Here is a 20,508-nt window from a genome sequence, read left to right on the forward strand (position 1 = left end):
CACCACAACACCTTCTTCCATGACTCACATTAGCATAACATCCCTCTGATGGGATATGACTCAACGTGAGGTTTAAGTGTTCTCAAATTGAGTCCACGTTTTCCACTCTAGAGGTTTTGTGCCTCCACTCCAACTTTTGCTTTCGTTACATTTACCTGACAGCATGTGTTAACAGACAGATTTAGATGTTGTTGCCTACAACAAATGAGCTTATTAAATATTATGAGATAAATCCCGAACATCCACACCAAATGGGTGTGGATGCAGGTGCATGTCGCCATAAATAAGAAAACAGCTCACACCACAGAGTTACGTACTTTTTGGTGTTACTTGTGTATTTTTGTACCATTTCCCTTTCACCTCTCACATTATGCCACTATCTTCCCAGTACCAGTGGAATTATGGGATTTTATGTAAACTATTATTGCTCCTGTATCTCCGTAGCAGCTTGTTTTACACTCTGTCGTAGCTTTGAATGCCTTGAATTGAGCAGATGTGTTAAAGCTGTTTAATTTCCCCACATATGTGCTTTTAATCAGTCACATCCTTCTAATTATCATGAAATTGTCATTATTTTAATCTTACAGTCATTTTAAAATGAGTTTTTCTTTTTTCAATAACTTTAACATAAACACAGCTTACATTGATATGTAATTCTACATTTTGGCCTGCTGGCTGGCAGTAAGGATGCTATTGCACCCTCACAGCAGCTGCGTCTCTGCATGTCTGCGACTCCTTGAACCGCCCATGACATGAAGTCGACGGTCCATCGATGGGAGGAGCCGAGAAGCAGAAAGTGTATGCTGCGGCTTGTTTGTGTTTGCCCGTGATTGTGATGCAGTTAAACGGAGCTCGTGCTCGTTGAGGTTTTTATTGTCTCATTTACTTCCTGTTTTTCTTAATACTCTTATATGAGCTTGAAAAACTGCAACCATATAAACTTCCTCACGCTGCACCAAATTGCCGCTGCTTTTTATTTTCATCGCAGAGCTTTTTGCTCACGTCACATGTGTTCTCATTTTGGGTCTGGACCCAGATGGCCATTATTTGCCTTTTTGCATCTGACTTTCCCTGGGGATAGGAAGAGAAGGAAAGAAAGGGGGGAGAAAAACCCAGAACGCCTCCTCATTCATTCCCAAATGCTTTACAGATAGTCACAGGAGTATAAAGCCTGTTTCGGTGCCTTTTGTTCACTTAGTCACTTACCACTTTGAGCTTTTCTTATGATAAAAAGAAGAGTGGCCGCTTTGGAGAAGAGATACAGGGGAAAAATCACAATATAGGAAATCCAATAAACTAATTTTAGTTAATATTATTCTTTATGGCTTGTTTGTTTGTAGCGCAACCGTCGGCACACTTCCTGCAGGTGTGTGTTTACTATAAAGACGGAAAAGAAAAGAAGCTGACAAGCGTAAAGTACAGAGAAAAATACAAGAAAGTAAATGTCACATGCGGATTGTTTCTTTGGAAAAATGTCTGGGAGGATAAACCACAGCCAAAAAACCCCAAAAAAACCTACAGTCTCTAGAGTCTCAAGGTCCTCCTTCTCAGTGGGTGTCGTAAGGAGGTCAACCTCCCCTTCCTCCATTCCTCCACGTTCTTCTTTCCATGAATTTAGCAGCATCATTCTCACTAACTGTCATCAGTGAAGGAACACAGTGCGCCCCGGTGTGTGTCACTCTGCCCTTTCTTGTCCGGTTTATTCATGATTTATTTTGTGTGTGTGTGTAAGCGTGTATTCATATCTTTGTGGGGACCAACGGCCCTTATGGGGACCAAAATCCCCACAAGTTTGAACGGTGGGAACAGGGGTTACAATTAGGTTAAGGTTAGGAATTCATTTTTCATGGTTAGGTTTAGGGTGACGAGCTAGGGAAAGCATTATGTCAATTAGATGTCCCCACAAGATATGAATATACGTGTGTGTGTGGGAGCGCGATCTGTTCATAGGATGTTGACATGTGGAAGAATTCATCTTTTTTCACGCTCCACCATTAAAATTAGGTCAAGGTCAGGCTGCCTGATAGTGAAAACAAAAGGAAATCAAAGAGAGACGCGATGAAATTAGAGGAAAGCCAGAAGCAAAAGATGCTGGTGGAGTCTTTTGTTGCTTTGACCCTTAAAGCTAGCCCCTATATTCTCAGCAATGAAACAGTGAAACAGCGAAGAATTCGCTTTTTAACTGTGCGTTTATGTTTTCAGCTTCGATGTGGAGAATGGACCCTCTTCTAGCTGCAGCCCCTTGGACCCTCAGGCCTCCCCTGGCTCCGGTCTGGTCCTCCACACCAACTTCCCAGGTCACAACCAGCGCCGAGAGTCCTTCCTCTATCGCTCAGACAGCGACTATGAACTGTCCCCCAAGTCCATGTCACGAAACTCCTCCATCGCCTCTGAACTGTGAGTAGAAATAAATTGCATTTAGTTTGAAATTAGTTCAGTAAGTATGTTTTTTAGGGTCAGGTGTTGAGGTGCTCTCACCTCAAGTGAACTTGATTCTGCAGCTTTTTAACGGTGCAAAATGCCACAGGTTGTTAGACGCAGTCAGTCCTGGTTTGTGTTCATGCATTCCAGGTTTTGCATATGTGGCCTCCACCACAAACACTACTGCTCTCTTCTCGAAAATTATTCTCACTGTGCTGACTGCTTTGCATGTCATAGATCGGAGGAGTCAATTCAGCACAATCATCACTTTACATGTGAGGAAATGTTTTTCGTAATCTGCACTTCCAGTAAATGAAGATGTTTCACTATGCTTGACCTTAGTACATTAAAAGTATTATTTAACTAATACGTGCAGTATGTTGTCATACTGTGCACGTAGCTCAGTGGACATCAACTGACTGACTGAATACACTCCATAGTTACTTAATTAGGTACACTTTGCTATTACCAGGTTCTGTTACTCAGATTCAACAAGGTGCTGCAAACATTCCTCTGAGATTTTGGTCCATATGGACATGATAGCTTCACACACCTACTGCAGATCTGTCAGCTGCACATCCATGATGCGACTCTCCCGCTCCAGCATGTCCCAGAGGCGCTCTGTTGGATTGAAGTCTGGTGACTGTGAAGGCCATTTATGTGTCGTGATCAAGTAATCAGATAATTTGAGATGATCTGACCTATGATGGATGGTAAAGGGATGAACTTGGTCAGGAACAATACTCAAGTAGGATGTGGTGTTTAAATGATGCTCTATGCACCACACCCTTTCATCAGCAGCAGGAGAAAGGACAGATTCTCACCCTGCCACCTAAATGTGGCAGCAGAAATCAAGACTCATCAGATCAGGCACCATCCCATCGTCTGTTATCAGATTTTGGTGAGTTTGTTCAACCTGTTCTTGGCTGACAGGAGCGGCACCTGCTGTGGTCTTCTGCTTCTCATCTCCTTCAGCGTTCAGAGATGCTCTTCCTCATATTTTGGTTGCAGCGATTGGTTATTTGAGTTGCTGTTACCATCCTGTCTCTTCGACGCAGTCTATCCATTCTCCTCTGACCTCTGGCATCGACGGGGCATTTTTGCCCAGAGAACTGCCGCTCGCTGGATTTTTTCTGTTTATTCCAGAACATTCTCTGTAAACCCAAGAGATGTTTGTGTGGGAAAATTCCCAGCACATCAACAGCTTCTGAAATATTCAGACCAGCCAGTCTGGCACCAACATGATAGACAGGCTGGCTGGGTATTTTATGTTAATGAGCAGTTGAACAGGTGGCCACTGAGTGTTCACCGTAAGTAGTGACGATCACAATGAAATTACTGCAAGAATATTGACAACATTTCCTGAAAATAGTGTATTGTTAGTCTTGGCTTCATCAAGCCAAAGTGTTTTTTCTGGAAACATCTCTCTTAGATGTTCTCTTCCTGGTCTTGAATGTTATCTGTAGTTGGCACCTTCACTGTTTCTGTCCATGAAGGAGTCTCTCTCATCTGTAAACTTTGACCACTTCCTTGGGAGCGACTTCTTGACTTGGCTAGTTGTTGTGACATTGAACCTTTTAACTAAGGAAAGAATCCCTCATCCTCCTGGCCTACAGAGGAATATTTTGAGCTGCCTTCCTTATAAGAACAGACCAAATTGTTCATTTGGTCAGTCCTGGAATCTCTTTTCCTACAATGGGTTTATTCAGTTTTTTCGGCCTAACGATGGGCTCCTTCACTGCACTGATTTCATATTTTACCTCGTATCAAGGGTTTCAGTGAACAGCTGCCAAAAACAAATTCTAGAAACTTTTGTCCAGTTACTTCTGAGTCTGTAATTCCTAAGCAGTTCGTGCCATCTATTTGTTCACCTTCTTGTATTAAAGCTGAAAGGCTGCTGAAAGGTTTAACATTACAAAGGTTGTGCCTTTATCCAAAAAACATATGGACCTAACTATATAAGGATCTCCTCACTGACCACATTATCACAATATTTTTGGACCCACAGAAGAGTCACTTTCTGTCCCCACCTCAGCTAACAAAAATAGGTTAATCTCAATATCGAGGCCTCCTTGACCCAGGTACGCGTTCTCCCACGATACTTTCCTTCCCATTTATTAGGTTGTTGCACAAAGCTGCTTGGGTCATTTCTTTTTGCTCTTTTTCTTAACAGTTCTCTCATTTTCTTGATATATTTTGTATCCAAGCATTTTGCTGACGATGGTTTGTTTCTTTTTAGACATGGTGATGACCTGATCGTAACACCTTTTGCTCAGGTAAATATCCTGTTATCTAGTTGTATGTACACATTTATGTTTTTATCTTCAAACTAAGCCTATTTTAAGTAAATCTTTCAATAAATACCACGGTTATCAGCATACATGTAAGTAGTTGCAAAACTGAAATCTAAAATGCAGGCTTGAAATGTGCATGCGGTGCAAAAAGGGCTCAGTTTGAACAGGACTAGCAACATTCGTCCTAATGTTTAAATTGAAGTAAATAAGTAAAAGTGCGAAGAATGCTACTGATTCGCTCTCTGCTTGTTCAGGTTCTTGCAAGCCTTCGAAGTGTAAGGAATAACTTCACTGTACTGACCAATGTCCAGTGTGCCTCCAACAAGTAAGTACCTCTAGTGGCTTCTAGCATATTTTAAATAATGAGCTGGCATAATTCATGCATACACATCAATCAAGCTGAAATCTACATAACTTACCACATATTTTGTGGTAAGTGTAAATGCTTTTTTCCCAGAATAATATTAGATTTTAGAAAGTAATCAGAATAACGCTTGCCGTCTGCAGTTCCACCAGTTTGTCACAAGGGGGAGGCATTGTCTTGCAGTGGGACTGAAGTGGGATGCTTGACATCAGTGCAGCAGAACAGTTAAACCAGTCCAGTGAAGACCCTACATACTTCAGACAGACAAAAATGAGTACAAGCTAGATTTGAAAAGTTAACTCAACACGATGCTACAGCCGAAGGAATCTTTAATTCTTCTCCTCTCTGGTTTCCAGAGCAATAGGAATAGTTCTCTGCTGTGCACGGCACGGTTCAAATGCTCTATAAGGAATTCCTCTGTTGTCATGAAGCACATGAAGCACAAACAGAAAAACACTCCTGCAGCTACACACGCATGAAGTGACTCATTGGCATTCACCGTGCACCACTTCAGAGGCCGCTGCAGCATATATGCGTTTGGCATACGATAACGCAGGAGACTAGTTACAATCTCTCTTCAGATGCCAAAAAGAAGAAGAAAATGTGTCGTTATTTAGTTTTTCAATTTTTTCATGTCTCTCTCTTTCAAAAGGCTAGCTTTTTTTTTTTTCAACAATATACGTGTCGTTTATAGTTATAGTTAAGTAAGAGTGCTCCGTTTTTCAACAGTGTTGCTTTAAGCTGCAGCAGCACACTGAGCATCATCTCTCCCAGTGGAGTGCGACTGCAGATTTAGATGTACTAGAAATATGTATGTAGGCCACCTTTCTTTCTGTTCGTCACTGTGAAGGTTTAAGTATGAATATGTGTTTCTAAAGACACTAAAAGCTCTCTGCTCTGCCTCAGGCTGAATTAACGCTCAGTTTTCTGTATTGACTACCTGAAGCCCGTCTGACCTACATTTAGCTCTGATAGCTCCACACAGACAAGAGCAAAGACTGAGAAGCACACACGGCGCACAAACGTGGATCGTTCACGTATACTGAATTAAACACACACATAAGCTGGAGCTCGCCATTCCAGCACACATGCACAGTTTTCACTTAACCCGATTTCTTATTTGGGTTATTTTTATACTAATCAAGCTCAGTTAAACTTTTAAAAAAATAGGGACGGTGGGTTCATTGTACAGCATAAAACAAAACAAAAAAAGTGTAAAATATTTAGCTGAATAGAGAATAATGAGCAGAAAAGCCAAAATGCAACATCCCCATATGAGGACACGGGGCCTCAGGAGGTTAAGATTAATGTCTTTAACGTGTTTCAGCCCACCGGCCACTGCCAAAATACCAACATTTAGTCTGTTTATACTGACTTTTTCATACACATTCACACAGTTGAGCAAAGAGCAAGAAGGAAACAGTAATGTCCCCATATGAGGACACGGGCTCTCAGGAGGTTAAAACTGATGTGTTTAGCAACATGTTGCAGAACACTGACCAGCTCCACCTAAAAGTATTCAGTCTATTTATACACTGCAACCCCTGCCTTGACTGTTCGAAACTTTTCACACAGTTCAACCAGGAAATGCAACATGTAAACACGCAACTAAATGCTTAAAAAACGTACACTTTTTCAGTTTGCTGCTCTAGAGCATTCAGGTGTGTGTTTCCCAGGTGTGGACGCACATGCAGCAACTTCAGCCCAAAGTCAGACTGTGCAATGTTCAGAGGAATTGCAGAAAACCCAAGAGCTAGCCACAGTTAGCATTTTAAATGTTTTAAGTTCACAAAAGTATAATTAGAAACAAATGTATGGCAACACAGCTTAAGTTTGCAAAGCTGCATCTGAGCAAACTGCACGACTTCTGGACAGACGAAACCAAAGTGAAGATGTTCAGCTGTCGTGCACAGCACCACTGTGGAGAAAACCAAACACAGCATATTAGCATCATACCTACTGTCAAGCAGGTCTGTGGAGGGCTCTCTCAAGCATAGCAGCGATGGTCCAAGTCCAGACCTCGACCTGTTTGAAATGCTGTAGCAGGACCTTAACAGGCTGTGCATAAACCAACCCCACAAACATCAATGAGTTAAAGCAGCGTTGTAAAGAAGAGTAGGCCAAAATTCCCACACAATGTGTGAGACAGTCATACAGAAAACAGTTACTTTAAGTTATCGCAGCTAAAGGTGGGGTACAGCTGATGAATCATGGGGTACTTCGTTTTTCCACAGGACTGCCCGGAGTCCACGCAACGTCCACATATCTATATATTATTGCCAGAGCCTCTAAAATCTGTTTATTTTGTTTGTTTGTTTTGTGTTTGGTTTTTAAATTTTCAAGTAAGATTTGCTAGTGTTTCTATATAAATATATATCTGTGGTAGTCTTTGTTTTATAGCATCTTTCTTTCCCCCTTTCTGTGTTGTTTTCGTCCTTCCAGGCGCTCTCCTGCAGCAACAACTCAGCCTCCAGTCACCAGAGTTTGTCTCCCGGGTAAGCAGCTCAGAGAAATGTCCCCCTACATGTTTGACCTGTGCCAAGCTACCAGATACAAAGTTATCTTGTTTTATATCTGGTGCACACATTCAACCTCTCTATTCTCCTTGTTTTCATCATCATCTCCTCCTCCCTCCCTTCCTCGCTCTATCTCCTGTCTTCTCCTTGTCCCGTGAATTCGCCTACGTGACCACTTACATTTTCTTTTTTCTTTCTTTTTTCCCCCCCCACCATCTGTCTCCATCTCCAGCGTTGTAACCCGGACTATTTTGTCATCAAGCTCATTAACTTTGTTCTATTGCAATTAGACTGGCGGTTGAGACTCACACTTGCACACACAGTTTTTCCTATTAAACCAGCTCGCTTTAAAGAAAACAGCAGACCTCCCTTTTCATCTTTCATCGCACTTGATTTTAAGCAGCCGTGTGACTTTCTGTACTGTACTCGTACATGTCCAGGCCAGTAAGAGGCAGTGTGTGAGTACATGTACGGGCGAAGATAACTTTATTTGTGTCTTTGGAAAGTGAAAAGTCCTTTCAGTCCTCTGTGTAGTGCTAAGATTTGTTCTTGTGCACTTGCTCAGCCGAGGTCATTCGTTTCACAGAGGCGCGAGCAGTAATTACGGTTAAAAGTGTACACATCGGACATGTGCGCAGGTCTCCTTCAAGTGTCGTTATAAAGCCGTCATGTCACGGCAACCAGCTAAACCAGACAGGAGCTGCACGAGATTAAAAGGAAATGCAGTCTTTGCACACAGTTATATGTCACGTTTGCCATAGGCGATAACTGAATGTGCACTAAAAATGATGTTTTCCCCAAAATATTCATTTTAAGATGCATCAACATTTGTCTTTCATTCTTTTATTAAAAGAGTGAACTATGAGACCTCGCATCTGTAGGCAGATGTTCCCACACTGTCTGCAAAGGGTATTAAAAACAGTCCCAGACAATGTGTTGTTGTATAAAGAGAGACCGAGATGAGCAACAGTGAAACTGAGAATGGCGAGGCAGTTAACCATCAAATAACCAAGATGTTTGACATGAAACCCATTCAGGCCAGATAAGGTATCACGGTTAACCCAGTGAAAATGAAGCCTCGCACAGTTTCTTTAGTCTCCTTTGTTTGGGGCAGCTTCCATATTGAGCTCTTCAGGAGGATCAGACAGCTTCTAATCTTCTTTCATTTTTGAGTCCAAATAAGTCATAATTCAGCACATTGTTGTTGAATTAGTCCTTACTGGTCTGTTTGTGTTATTGCTCAAATACATGACTTCATGTCGTTGAAAGGGAAGTAACGCATTATGCTGTTTATACAATGTCTGTGTGTGTGTGTGTGTGTGTGTGTGTGTGTGTGTGTGTGTGCGCGCTGCTGTGTGCACAGTTAACTCAGCGACATGTGTTAGTGAGCGTTTCGTGCAATTGTATCCAAACTCTGTACAATGTTGCAGTGGATGCGGATTGATAAGATGCTCACTTTATATCATATAATCATCAAGTATTGTGAGTAATGTTGGCGTGTGTGTGTGTGTGTGTGTGTGTGTGTGTGTGTGTGTGTGTGTGTGTGTGTGTGTGTGTGTGTGTGCATGCGCGCGCGCGCGCGCGCTGTAGGGAGGTGTTCCTGTGGCTCTGATTGACGTCAGCAAGCCTGTATGTGGCTTCTGTTGACTTCCTGTCAAAGCAGATGGACTGAGTTTTCACTTCCTTCTTCAGAACCGCAGTTCATCAGGTGCTCTAAGTTAGTGTGTGTGTGTGTGTGTGTGTGTGTGTGTCATAACCAAGCTGCATAACGTGCATTGTGACCTTTCTTTGTATGGGTGTCGCAAAATTACTGGTGCGTATTACGTTCAAGTTCAGTCGTTTGAGAGTCACAAAGTTTAAGAATTACTGAGTGGAGTTGACAGTTTAATCCTCCAATTCATGGAAACATTTATTTACACTTGCGGCCCACATGCATGTCTCAACAGCACTACGCTGGGCCACCTTAACAGGCTGCACAACAAATTCAAGCATAACCAACCTTCTTTAAATTGAATCATTAATCTGTTTACATATTTAGCACCACACGCAGATGCTCAGAGAAACAGTAAAAGTTATAAAAAAAAAGAGGAGAGGTGTTTTAGTGAGGAGCAGAAGTCTGAATGAACTTGACACAACAGCACCGCAGGCTTCTTCACATTTCCATTTGCTTTGTAATTTTTCATGTGAGATCATGCTTTTAAGCTAGCCTCACGAGCTGATGAATGACCTCGTTTTAGTTCCAAAGAGACCCATGAGGGGTATTTCCCAAAGTCTGACTTGACCCGTGCATTCTAAAGTCCTCCGCAGTCATGCCGCCAGCACTGCTGCAGATGCGCCGAGCTGCAATTGACCGAATACCTCACTGGAGTCTGCTTGTTACTGCAAAAGCTTGTCAGCAATGTCGATGGTTAGCCTTCTAATTACCAAACTACGTGACTTCATTTTGCTCATAGGTGTAAGAGTATGTCAGTAGTGTGGGAAACTTTCAAGCGATCATAAGATAAGTAAGGAAACCTTTAAAATGCATCAACGCACTTTAAAACTTTTAATCAAGTATTCCAGTGTCGTCACTTCGTGTAGTAAACTTGTTATAAGTCATCGCCTGCCCACCACAGAATCACTTCTGAACTCAGTCCCACCTTTTTCTCATGACTCTCTTGGCCCCGTCCTCACTTCACACTACCTGTATTCACATATGCACATGCAACCGCATCTCTCTCTCCCACCATCGCCATCTTTTCGCTCTTTTATTCATTGCCATTATTTTGAGGAGGTGTGGGGGGTTGATGGGGCAGGAAACGTGAGGCAGGAAGCGAAGATCAGATTGTTCCTGTTTTGCTGTCTCTAAACTCTTGTAACTTGACGGAAGCCAGGAGGAACTGTGTGTGTGTGTGTGTGTGTGTGTGTGTGTGTGTGTGTGTGTGTGTGTGTGTGTGTGTCAGCCCACTGCAGAAAAATAGGATACGAAGAGACAAAGGCCTATTGTCTGTGCCCACACACTGCACAAACATGCACATGCTGACACAATGATATAATACGTAAATACCTACAGTAGTGCAAACCGCGTCGCTCTCAGGTGCCGAATCCATTTCACCTTCTCTAAGGACACGAGTTGAATCTCTTAAAGAGAAAAATAATATTAAAAATGGAAGAAGCGCCATGTTTTGAATAGAATTCCTGAAAGAAGTCAAACGGATGTTAACAGCTGCTCTCAATTTTAATAAAACGTGTTCTCTGCTAACAATAACACGAAAGGCAAATGAAAAAAATCAGAAAATCATCTTCAAAAAAGTAACAATAAACTCAATGACCTAGTAATTTTCTAATAGATTTCTAATCTACAAATATATAGAGATCATATTAGACTATGCATTAGGATAAAGTGGTTGTTAAATGAGAACCTCAACAATCATTGGCAGGTTTTGCTCTTTGCTTAAACTGGAGGAATTGAAGGTTTCGTATCATCAGTGCTGCCATAAATATCGTCACCGTAGAAATCCTATGAGAGCAGAGAGCTGAAAGAAATATCACTCTGGTTTTTGCCTCCAAAGCAACTTAGGCTACAGCATGTTGCTGAGGGAAACTTTGACACGGAGACATTTTGTTGCTGAAACTCTGCAGCCTGCATTGAAACGTAATGCCACAGACAGCTGCTGGATGATGCTCTTGGTTGTATTGTTTCTTTATTTGTATGTTTCAAATGTGAATCTGACAAAAGGTGGATGTGGGGAAAGTCTCTAGGTTCATTGGTACCAGTGTGTGGTGAGGGATTGTTATGCGTCCATCACTTCTACTCAGCAGTAAGTGGAAATGTCCACAGATTTCTGTTATCGTATTAATCCACACCCTGTGGTCTAAAGTGTTACAGTTCAAAAGCACACTTAGAAGTTGTACTTTTGAACACCTGACAACTTCTGAGTGTCAGGTGTGGTTAGTGCCTTTGTCATCACACGGTACCCAACAGTTAGGAAAAGTACGGTACGCTTTTTTTCTCACACAACAAAGATGAACATGCCGTAGATGAACTACTGGAGATAGATCAGATTGGTTTCTAGATAACTGTTAAGTGATTTATGCAATAAGTCGGACAACTAGGTGAAAAGAGTATGTGTTGGAATCATAAAGTAATGTGAATTTAACTCAAGGCAATGGTGGGACAATCAAGTCGAGACAATCAAAGGTAGTCTTTCACATGTGTACATATATCAGATTAGTGCAGATAGTCTGCTCAGATGTATTTTCACTTCTGGAAAGTGAAGATGCTGCCACGCAGGTAGAAGGACGCGTGACGTCAACTTGCAAATACCTGGGCTGTTCTCACACAGGAGCATCAGATATGTTACGCAGCTTACAGCAGGTAGCAGGTTAAAAATAATTTAATGTCCCCATTCTCACTTGAACAAGAAGATAAAGTGAGTACATTGAAAGATGTTGTAAATATATTGGGGTTTAAATCAGTTTTTATGCACACAGTGTTTAAAAGCTGTGCTACTGTCCACTCTTAAGGCTTCGGAGTCTTTTGGCGTTACAGTTATTGAGCTCAGTGACGAAAACGCATTGTTTTCACAGAGCCATTATCACGTCACAGTCACCAATGGGTTGTTTGAGATCCGCATTCACATGTGCTGAGAAATTCCAAATAATAGCGAGCCACTGACCCAAAGCAGCTGTCGTGTGTTATGGTGTCATAACAGAGTCAGGAAATATTATATCCCATTAGTAACGCACTTAGCTGGGAGAACCTCGCGGAGGTATGACCTGATTTCCTCGTCAAGCCGACCTCTGTGATGAAATGCTGTCATACAGGATATATGTGAGGCAAAGGGCTCGTGAACTCTCCAGACCTTAGTCGCATACACACCGCTTGTGTCTCAGTTTGGCCGATTAGCAGTGTGGAAAGGTGTCATTGAGATGACTTTTAAATCGTAATGTGCTTTTCCATTGTGTAAGTGCTTTCTTATAAAGCGGACAGGGGCCTCCCATGACTTTTCCCCAAAAGCAGCTGTTTGGTGAACTTTGTACACCAAGTATGAGTGACGATAGCGAACGCGCTTGCGTGGCCCGAATCAGGATGGGCGGAAAAAAGTAAACAACAATTTTGCAAATAGAAACCAGTGCGCAGATATTTGTTGTGTATGGCACTGTCCATATTTGGAGAACTTTCTCTTTGTTTATAACCAGGAAATTCTTAGCTGTGTCTTAAGGAAAAGCTTGTTATAAAAACACAATGGTGGATCAAGATAATGCTGCTGCTATATTTGGTCATCAAAGCTTTGTTTGTACGCAGGATTCATAATGGAGACAAGCACTCCTGAGAGGTTTACATAAATTCATTTGCTGCTCAGATTTAAAACCTTTAAATGTGCCAGATCGTACATGTTTGTAAATACAATCTGCCTCAACAAGCAGGATCAGCCGTAGAACGGATAATTATTGTGGATTTTTACAGTTGCAATCAGAAGTTTAAATACACCGTCATGGGCATGACTGGCATTGCTTTTAATGTTTCGTTGAACTGTTCTTTTTCCAGGCTGGAATGATTGTACAGCATACACCTTTAGCGACTTTAAAAACAGAGTTCACAAGTTGGTTTCACAAGTTTGAATTTATTTTGGATTGTGTTTAATCTGCACAGGTTCAAAATTATACAAACGTGGTCAAATGTACATAGAGCCCCACAAACATTTGGCAAAATGACCCTTAGCAAGAACTAGACACTTCTGATAACAGTCAACAAGTGTTTGGTATAATTCTGGCTGAGTATTTGATCACTCTTTTTGGCAGAATTGGTAGAGCTCCTGGCAAAGTCAACACATTTTCATTAGGGTTGAGGTTAGGGCTTTGGAAAGACAATTCCAAAATCGGAATGTTAACCTGCTTCCCTCCCAAAACCAGTTTTTATGTGTTTGGGATCACTCCCCTCTTGGAATACCCAGTTGTGTCCGATTTTCAACCATCTACCTGTTGATTTCAGAATCAGAATCAGAATCAGAAAGGGGTTTATTGCCAAATGTTGAGCAGGTTTACAACATTAGGAAATTGCTGCGGTGCTTCAGTGCAAACATAGTGTCATAAATAGCACTTAAATAGACATGAAAAAATAAAAGAATAAGAATTAAAAGTGCTACGTAGGTGTAATTGCAGGTGTAATTGCAGAATTTGGAGGTCAGCATCCTTCATTATTCCATCCAATTTGCATAATGTAGCAGTAACACTGGCAGCAAAGCAGACCAGGGCATGGTGCTGCCACCACCGTGCTTGTCTGTTTGTACACTGTTCTTAGATTTCAAAGCCCAGTTGTACTTACATTTCTCCAGGAGGCATTTGGCTCGTCCATGTGGGCAGCTGCAAATATCTGCCAAGCTTGAAAGTCCCAAAAGGTTGATTCTGTTCATCTGGACGTTTTCAGTGGGAGAAACAATTCGTCACTCATCCAAGTGACTTCTTCAGTCTCAGCTCGGGTTCAGCTGCCTAAGCGAAAACCTTGGTGATCCTGTACGTGTCAGGAGTATCGGAGCAGTTGAGACGCATTATTTCTAAACACCTGGTCTCTGTGGCTTTTAAACGCCAAAAACTGGTCCACCCTAAGGATTGGGTCCCCCGACACAAACAGAGTAACATAGTGTACGCTGTTAAGTGCCAGGATTTATACATCGGGGAAACCAAACAACCTCTAGCGAAGCGGATGGCACAACACAGAAGAGTCACCTCGTCAGGCCAGGACTCTGCAGTCTATCTACACCTACAGGCCAGTGGACACTCTTTCAGTGATGAGGATGTCCACATCCTGGACAGGGAGGAACGCTGGTTTGAGCGCAGAGTCAAGGAGGCCATTTACGTGAAAAGGGAAAGACCATCTCTGAATCGAGGAGGGGGCCTAAGGGTACATCTGTCACCATCTTACAATGCGGTGATTGCAGCCATTCCCCAACTCTCTGTGAATGGGACTCAGGGTTATTGATCAGTAGTTGTTGATCAATGGTCACGACAATATGCATATTAATGATGAAGGAACTGAGCTCACAGTCCCATTGTTCATTCAGTGGGTGGTTTCAGTCATTGTCCAAATGTCCTGTTTATAAGATTGGAGAAACCTGCAATCAGCTGAGACTGAAGACGTCACCTGATGATGAAAACGTCCCGATGAACAGAATCAACCTTTTGGGATTTACTTACCTGCATGATTGAGCATGCATCAAGACCAGCTTAAAGGAGCAGGGACTCCAACACCTTTAAGGTCAACACCCTCTCAGTCTATGGCAATGCCAAACAGTCAAACTGTGAACAGTGACGCTGGTGTTCTGAGTATTGGTCAATCCAAAAAGTGCTATCAAAGTCCTTTTTATACTGGCAAACAGAAACTACCAATCATGATGACTAACAGAACCATACATGAAATTATTTATTTAAGCCTCTCTGTGTGCAGCAGAAAGTAGAGCAAAGGGCCTTGAAGTAGGACTACCATATCAGTCTCTTTATAAATGTTATTTAATGCAGGCTTTCAACAACCATGCACTCCCTGATTCAGACAGTGGCCCGGTGTGTGTGGGAATGCACAGAGGAGGTCACAGAGAGGAGGACAGGAGAGACAGGACAGGAGGAGGAGTGATGAGGAGTGATGAGGACAGGAGAGATAAGGGTTGTCTTGAAAAGGGAGGAAGAATAAGCAAGAAGGACCCTGAGAAAATATGAGACAAGAAAGAAGAAACCCAACACAGAAACAACATGAATTCTTTCTGAGTCAAGCTGTCTTATTTATTACTTGTATTGACATCTATGTGAAAAGGAATCTAAAGGAATTTAAACTGGGCCACTGCAGCTATAGTAACAAACAGGAGTCGATGGAGCCATAGCAAACCAGACAGACACACCACTCGCTGAAAATCACACACAATTATCTATCAGACTTTAAGTAAAAGAATATTTTTATGTGTGGAATTGCTTTCTCAGCTAAAAATAAAAAGCATAGTCTGTGTACTTAACTCATAAATGACAGTTTTGATTGATGATGGCAAAGGTAATTATGGTGCTAATGACTGTTTACATGGAAACATGCTTGGATGTCTCGTAGATGTTTCACTTCTTCCTCAGATATGTACAGACACTCGTGAGCATGGCACAAATAATCACACATACACATAAACCTCAGCTGATATTAATTTAGAGTGGTAGCATGTGACCAAAGACAGCCTAGACCCTGTCCAAACTTTAGACTAAAGAAGTATCCTGGTATAAGAGCCATTTATCAAGAAAACCTTTGAACTTGGTTCTGCAGTATGGGCAATTTTTGTGAAGAACTGCGTCAAAACTGCGTCAAAAACTGGTTAACAAAGATATACTTTACAAAAATATAGGTTTCATCTGGTCCCTCCTTCAGTAACTTCCATCAAAAGAGCAGTTTTCCTTGAGGGACTACATGCTGTCAGTTTGTTGTTGGTAGAAACATGCATGACATCATATGGTGATCACTTTTGTTTTGTGCATATATTTGCATCTTCTTGCAGCTGCTGTGTGTGCAGTAGTACTGTTTTGTGAGCACTTTTCATTTACTGTACACACAAACACACATAGGTCGTCATGTTAACAGGCCCAGTTAAAACTAGAGTCTCTAGTAGGAACGAGTGCAGCTGTCTTGACCTTCTCACCGATGCAGGCCTACAGCACAAATGAAGATCTGCTAGTGTGACAAGTGTGCTTATCTCACGAACCTACATGCGTACGCAAAAATGATACAAAACCCTGTGTTTACCAGAAAGATTAGCCAGATTAGGCCGTGTTGGGCTGCATTGCCTGCTGCTCTTCTAATACTGGGGCTTTTTTGAAATATATCAAAAAGTTGCTGGTTTCGGGCGATGAAATAAGTCTCTAAGACAGGGGTGGGGAACTCCAGGCATCAAGAGCCTACAGGTTTTAGATCTCACCCTGGGTCAACACACCTGAATTAAATGATGAGTTCATCATCAGGCCTCTGGAGAACTTCAAGACATGTTGACAAGGTCATTTAAATCAGCTGTGTTGGGTTAAGGACACATCTAAAACCTGCAGGACACCGGCCCTCGAGGCCTAGAGTTCCCCCACCCCTGCTCCAAGAACTACAAACCATCTTTTAGTTTGTGCAGTAATGCTGGAAAAGTGTCACGGTCCAGATATGTAGTTCACTGAGGGATATTATGGCTGAGCAAGCATGCCTAAGTGCTGCAGATACAGTATCCACCAGCCTATCAACTGTTTCTCAGCTCACACTCTGCTGCGCACGTCCACAACACCGACCGTTGCTGTGGTAGTGACGTCTTTTACAACCATGGCCTCTGCCTCACTCTTCCCTGCTTTCTCCAAGAAGTATCCAAGCATTGAGCAACACATACTCTCGGTCGCATTTCCCTGCTTGATAGAGGCTAATGGCTGTTTATACTTTTGCCCCTTGTTTCACCTGCCCTCTTTACTACTTCCCAACTGCTCCCAAAACAAATCATACCCAAACACTGTTATACAAGAGTCTGGCTGGTCTGCTGTGTGTCAAACTCTGAAGCAACAATATTGGAATTTTAATTGTTTAAGTGCTTCATGTGTCCAGGCAGAGTTGTTTCATTCCTAGGAAGGCTCTTCTGCAAAAGACCTATGCAGGCAGTGTGTGTATTTGCTGGTGTGTGTTGCGGCACATCTCCACCAGCATGCAGGCAACTGCCACTGACAATATCTGAACGAACTATTGCAACGGCTTTTAAAGTTCAACACAGATTATGTAAATCATGGCTCATATTCATTCTGCAAGTCCTGTGGTTCATGCAATAAAGATAGGGTGCTGTTTTTCAATTATATTCATAATCATATCGATTTCTTTTTAAGCCCTTCGCATGACTCAGAAAACAGCAACAGCTTTCCAGCATAACAAAGTAATAATATAGTATTGATAAGTAGTTTCACTGTTAATAACAAGGGGAAACTGTAGCCAACAGTTGTATGGAAACCGTTTTAATACAGTTTTCACACCACTCATAACTTAGTCATAATTAAACTACTTTATATAAAGTTATCTTCAACTTCAATGTTCCCAAACTTCTTAGACACTCTGATAGTAAAAGCACACACACACACACACACACACACACACACACACACACACACACACACACACACACTGTGTTGGATGAGAGGCAGGGTAAGGACTTCAGTGGATGCATTTGAATTGCATCAAAGTTGGCAGGTGCAGACAGTCTGCTTGGATGTATGTGCACGGATGACATAATAGAAACTGTAAATGCATGCAAAACAAAGGTATGACTATTATATGAGTGACTGTGAATCAAGTGAGTGTGTCTGTGTGTGTTTGTCATGCAGACAACTTTCTATCCGTGGAAGGAAGTCTACACCCGTCAGGATTATGACATTAATGAGGAAACAGGCCCGTAGGACGACAGCAACTTCCTTAGACACACAGCAGGAAACAAACACACGCTCACCCCCAGGTGTTCAGACGCCACCCACAAGCTCTTTTTCTTTAACACTTCATTCATCTTTCTGCGGGGACAAATGAGTTCCTTTGGCGTGACAATGAGACAAAGAGCAGACAGGGCTTGACCTGCGTCACGGTCCTCAGGATGAAAACACTTATAACACATTGCCCCAGTCACAGCTCATTCAGGGCTTTACTAACTGGTTTCACAGGTGAGCCTTTAAGGCTGGGTCTCCACAACAGGTTTTGATATTGAAGAGAATCTTTTGAAATTAGGATTTTTATTGTTTGTTTGTTTCAGATTATCACCATTGCAATGCCCTAAATTGATATGCAAAACACAGTAAAAGCATTAGCATGTAGCACTTCTTTCAGGGATTTTTGACATGCATACTTTAGGGTTGGTGCTTCTAAGCAGCACTGAAAACTGCTGCTAGGGTTGAATGTTGCTTATTTAAATTCAGAAAAGACAATCTCACAACTCTTTTTATAAAGCCTGCTACCTAGCTAGCTGCTTAGATAGCTGCCAGCTAGTTAGCTTAGCGAGCTAGTCCCTAAAATCTGCTAAGTTACTAGTTTGAATAATGTTCACTATACTGGTAACTTTGACAAACAACAGTCTGAAGCAACGATTCATCTCCCTGAAAATGGTTTAGGAGAGAAAAAGGTCTGAGTACTGCATTAGCCTTACAGCGCAAGTAGCATCTTAAAAAAACTTTAAAAAAAAAAAAAAAAAGTATTCTGATTATGTTACTCCGATCAAGTTACTTCTGTAGCACTTTAACAATTGTCCTGAGGGAAATTTATCTTATTTTAGTCAAAGGGGAAAACCACTGCTGTATTTTTTCTTTTGCTTTAGGCCTACTTAATTGCCACAAAGAAATCATTCTACTGTCTCTAGTGTTTCTTTTTGTGGACTTACTGTGTAGTTCTTAAGTTTACCTTTATACAATTCAGCGTTTGTCAAAAGTTTCTTGTGCAAGTTTCACCTCTCAAAGAAAAACATATTTAACTCTCAATAGGGTGTACATATTAGCACTTCTGCATAGTACGCATGCTCAAATATTGCTTCATTGTGTAGAGAGCAATTAACGTCACAAACGGCATAATGAGTGTTCAGATATGACATCACGTTAAATTACACTGAATAATGAATGAGGAAAAAAAGGTGCACTCTGGGTTCTCTTTTATGACTAACTGACCATCAGACGTACAAATCAGCACATGCAGTATTGTACAAAATGTGTACGATGTGGCCAAGCAAACATTAACAGTGATTTTTTTTTTTTTGGTACCTGTGTAAACACTTAAGAGCCCCAGTTTAAACAGCTTAAATGTTAAGTGGGGCATGTTGTGTTGGGTTGTACAAGGTGTTCTGCTGGTCACAGAAACTGCTTTTTTATATTGAGAGAAGGAATTATAGAGAGAAGAGTCTGTTCTTAGCTATGGCAGATAACACTGTTTGCCCTCAGTCTCTCTCTCGCTCTGAGAAAAATACAGACATGCGATGTTTGCTTTACTCTGGAATGTGTATTTTACCCGTGAACTAGTTCTTAATGTCTGGCAGTATGTTTGTATGTGTGCGTGTACAATATGTGTCTCTATTGACACTTATCGTGTCTAATGCTCTTAATGCTAGCCATGGCTGAAATCAGGACTCAAAAATATTTATTGACTTAGATTTTCTTTGACGCCGTAACGGATCCGACTTTGCAAACAGTAAAATGAAAATGTCCCAGCAATGTCCGTTTGAAGAAGCAAGAAGTAACAATACAGTAAACTTATCTACTACCTCTTGCAAAAATGGTACCATCATTATATACCTGTTATATTGAGTTAAGGGTGTTATTGTAGAGCTTTTAATAACAGCTCAGTCTGATTATTACAATTGATGACCTGTGTCAGTGCCAGCTCCAGCAGTTAAGCAGGTTGTTTCCCCATCAATATTCCTCCTTATTCCACATCATTCCTTTTAAGGTTCATTTTGACCTTGGGTGCTAACAATCAAGGTCAAGGTCAAATACCTACCCAGCCTAGGTACTCATGTAACCGAGGTCTAGTATGTTGTGAAGTTTAAAGACAAACCATATACCGTATCTTTCGGACCATAAGGCGCATTAAGCAAAACAAGACAGATAAATCAAAACTTTACTCAACTCATTCTTCTTGCTTCCTCCACTTCCATACCATCGATTCATTAATGTTGAATTCTCTTGCAGCTGCTCTATTCCCATGTTGTTGCAGTATATGAATGACTAACCTCGTATTGTGGATGGATTATCTCAGTTGTTCTCCTGACTGAAGTTTGGTCCGTTTACAGCATCCTGCCATGCGATTGCATTTGTCCCTAACCATCGGGAACCCTCATGTTAACTTTTATCAAGTGGAAAAAAGTTAGCGTTCATCCTCCAGCTTCACTGTGTTTATGCTATGCTAACATAGCTGTGTCGCTAGCAATCA

The 20,508-nt window shown here is 41.6% G+C and overlaps 1 protein-coding gene across 6 annotated transcripts in view; it reads left to right on the forward strand.

Moving 5' to 3' along the window:
* pde4ba (phosphodiesterase 4B, cAMP-specific a) overlaps positions 1-20,508 on the forward strand; it is a 177,357-nt gene that overhangs the window by 116,395 nt on the left and 40,454 nt on the right. For all 6 annotated transcript variants that reach the window (XM_080887380.1, XM_080887379.1, XM_080887381.1 and 3 more), the window contains 4 exons: positions 2,203-2,397; positions 4,661-4,697; positions 4,970-5,040; positions 7,522-7,574. In XM_080887380.1, the coding sequence (XP_080743506.1) occupies positions 2,203-2,397; positions 4,661-4,697; positions 4,970-5,040; positions 7,522-7,574 (356 nt within the window). The remainder of the gene's footprint in view (positions 1-2,202; positions 2,398-4,660; positions 4,698-4,969; positions 5,041-7,521; positions 7,575-20,508) is intronic.

The sequence above is a fragment of the Rhamphochromis sp. 'chilingali' genome (genome assembly GCF_963969265.1).
Source record: "Rhamphochromis sp. 'chilingali' genome assembly, chromosome: 7".
Lineage (NCBI taxonomy): Eukaryota > Metazoa > Chordata > Actinopteri > Cichliformes > Cichlidae > Rhamphochromis > Rhamphochromis sp. 'chilingali'.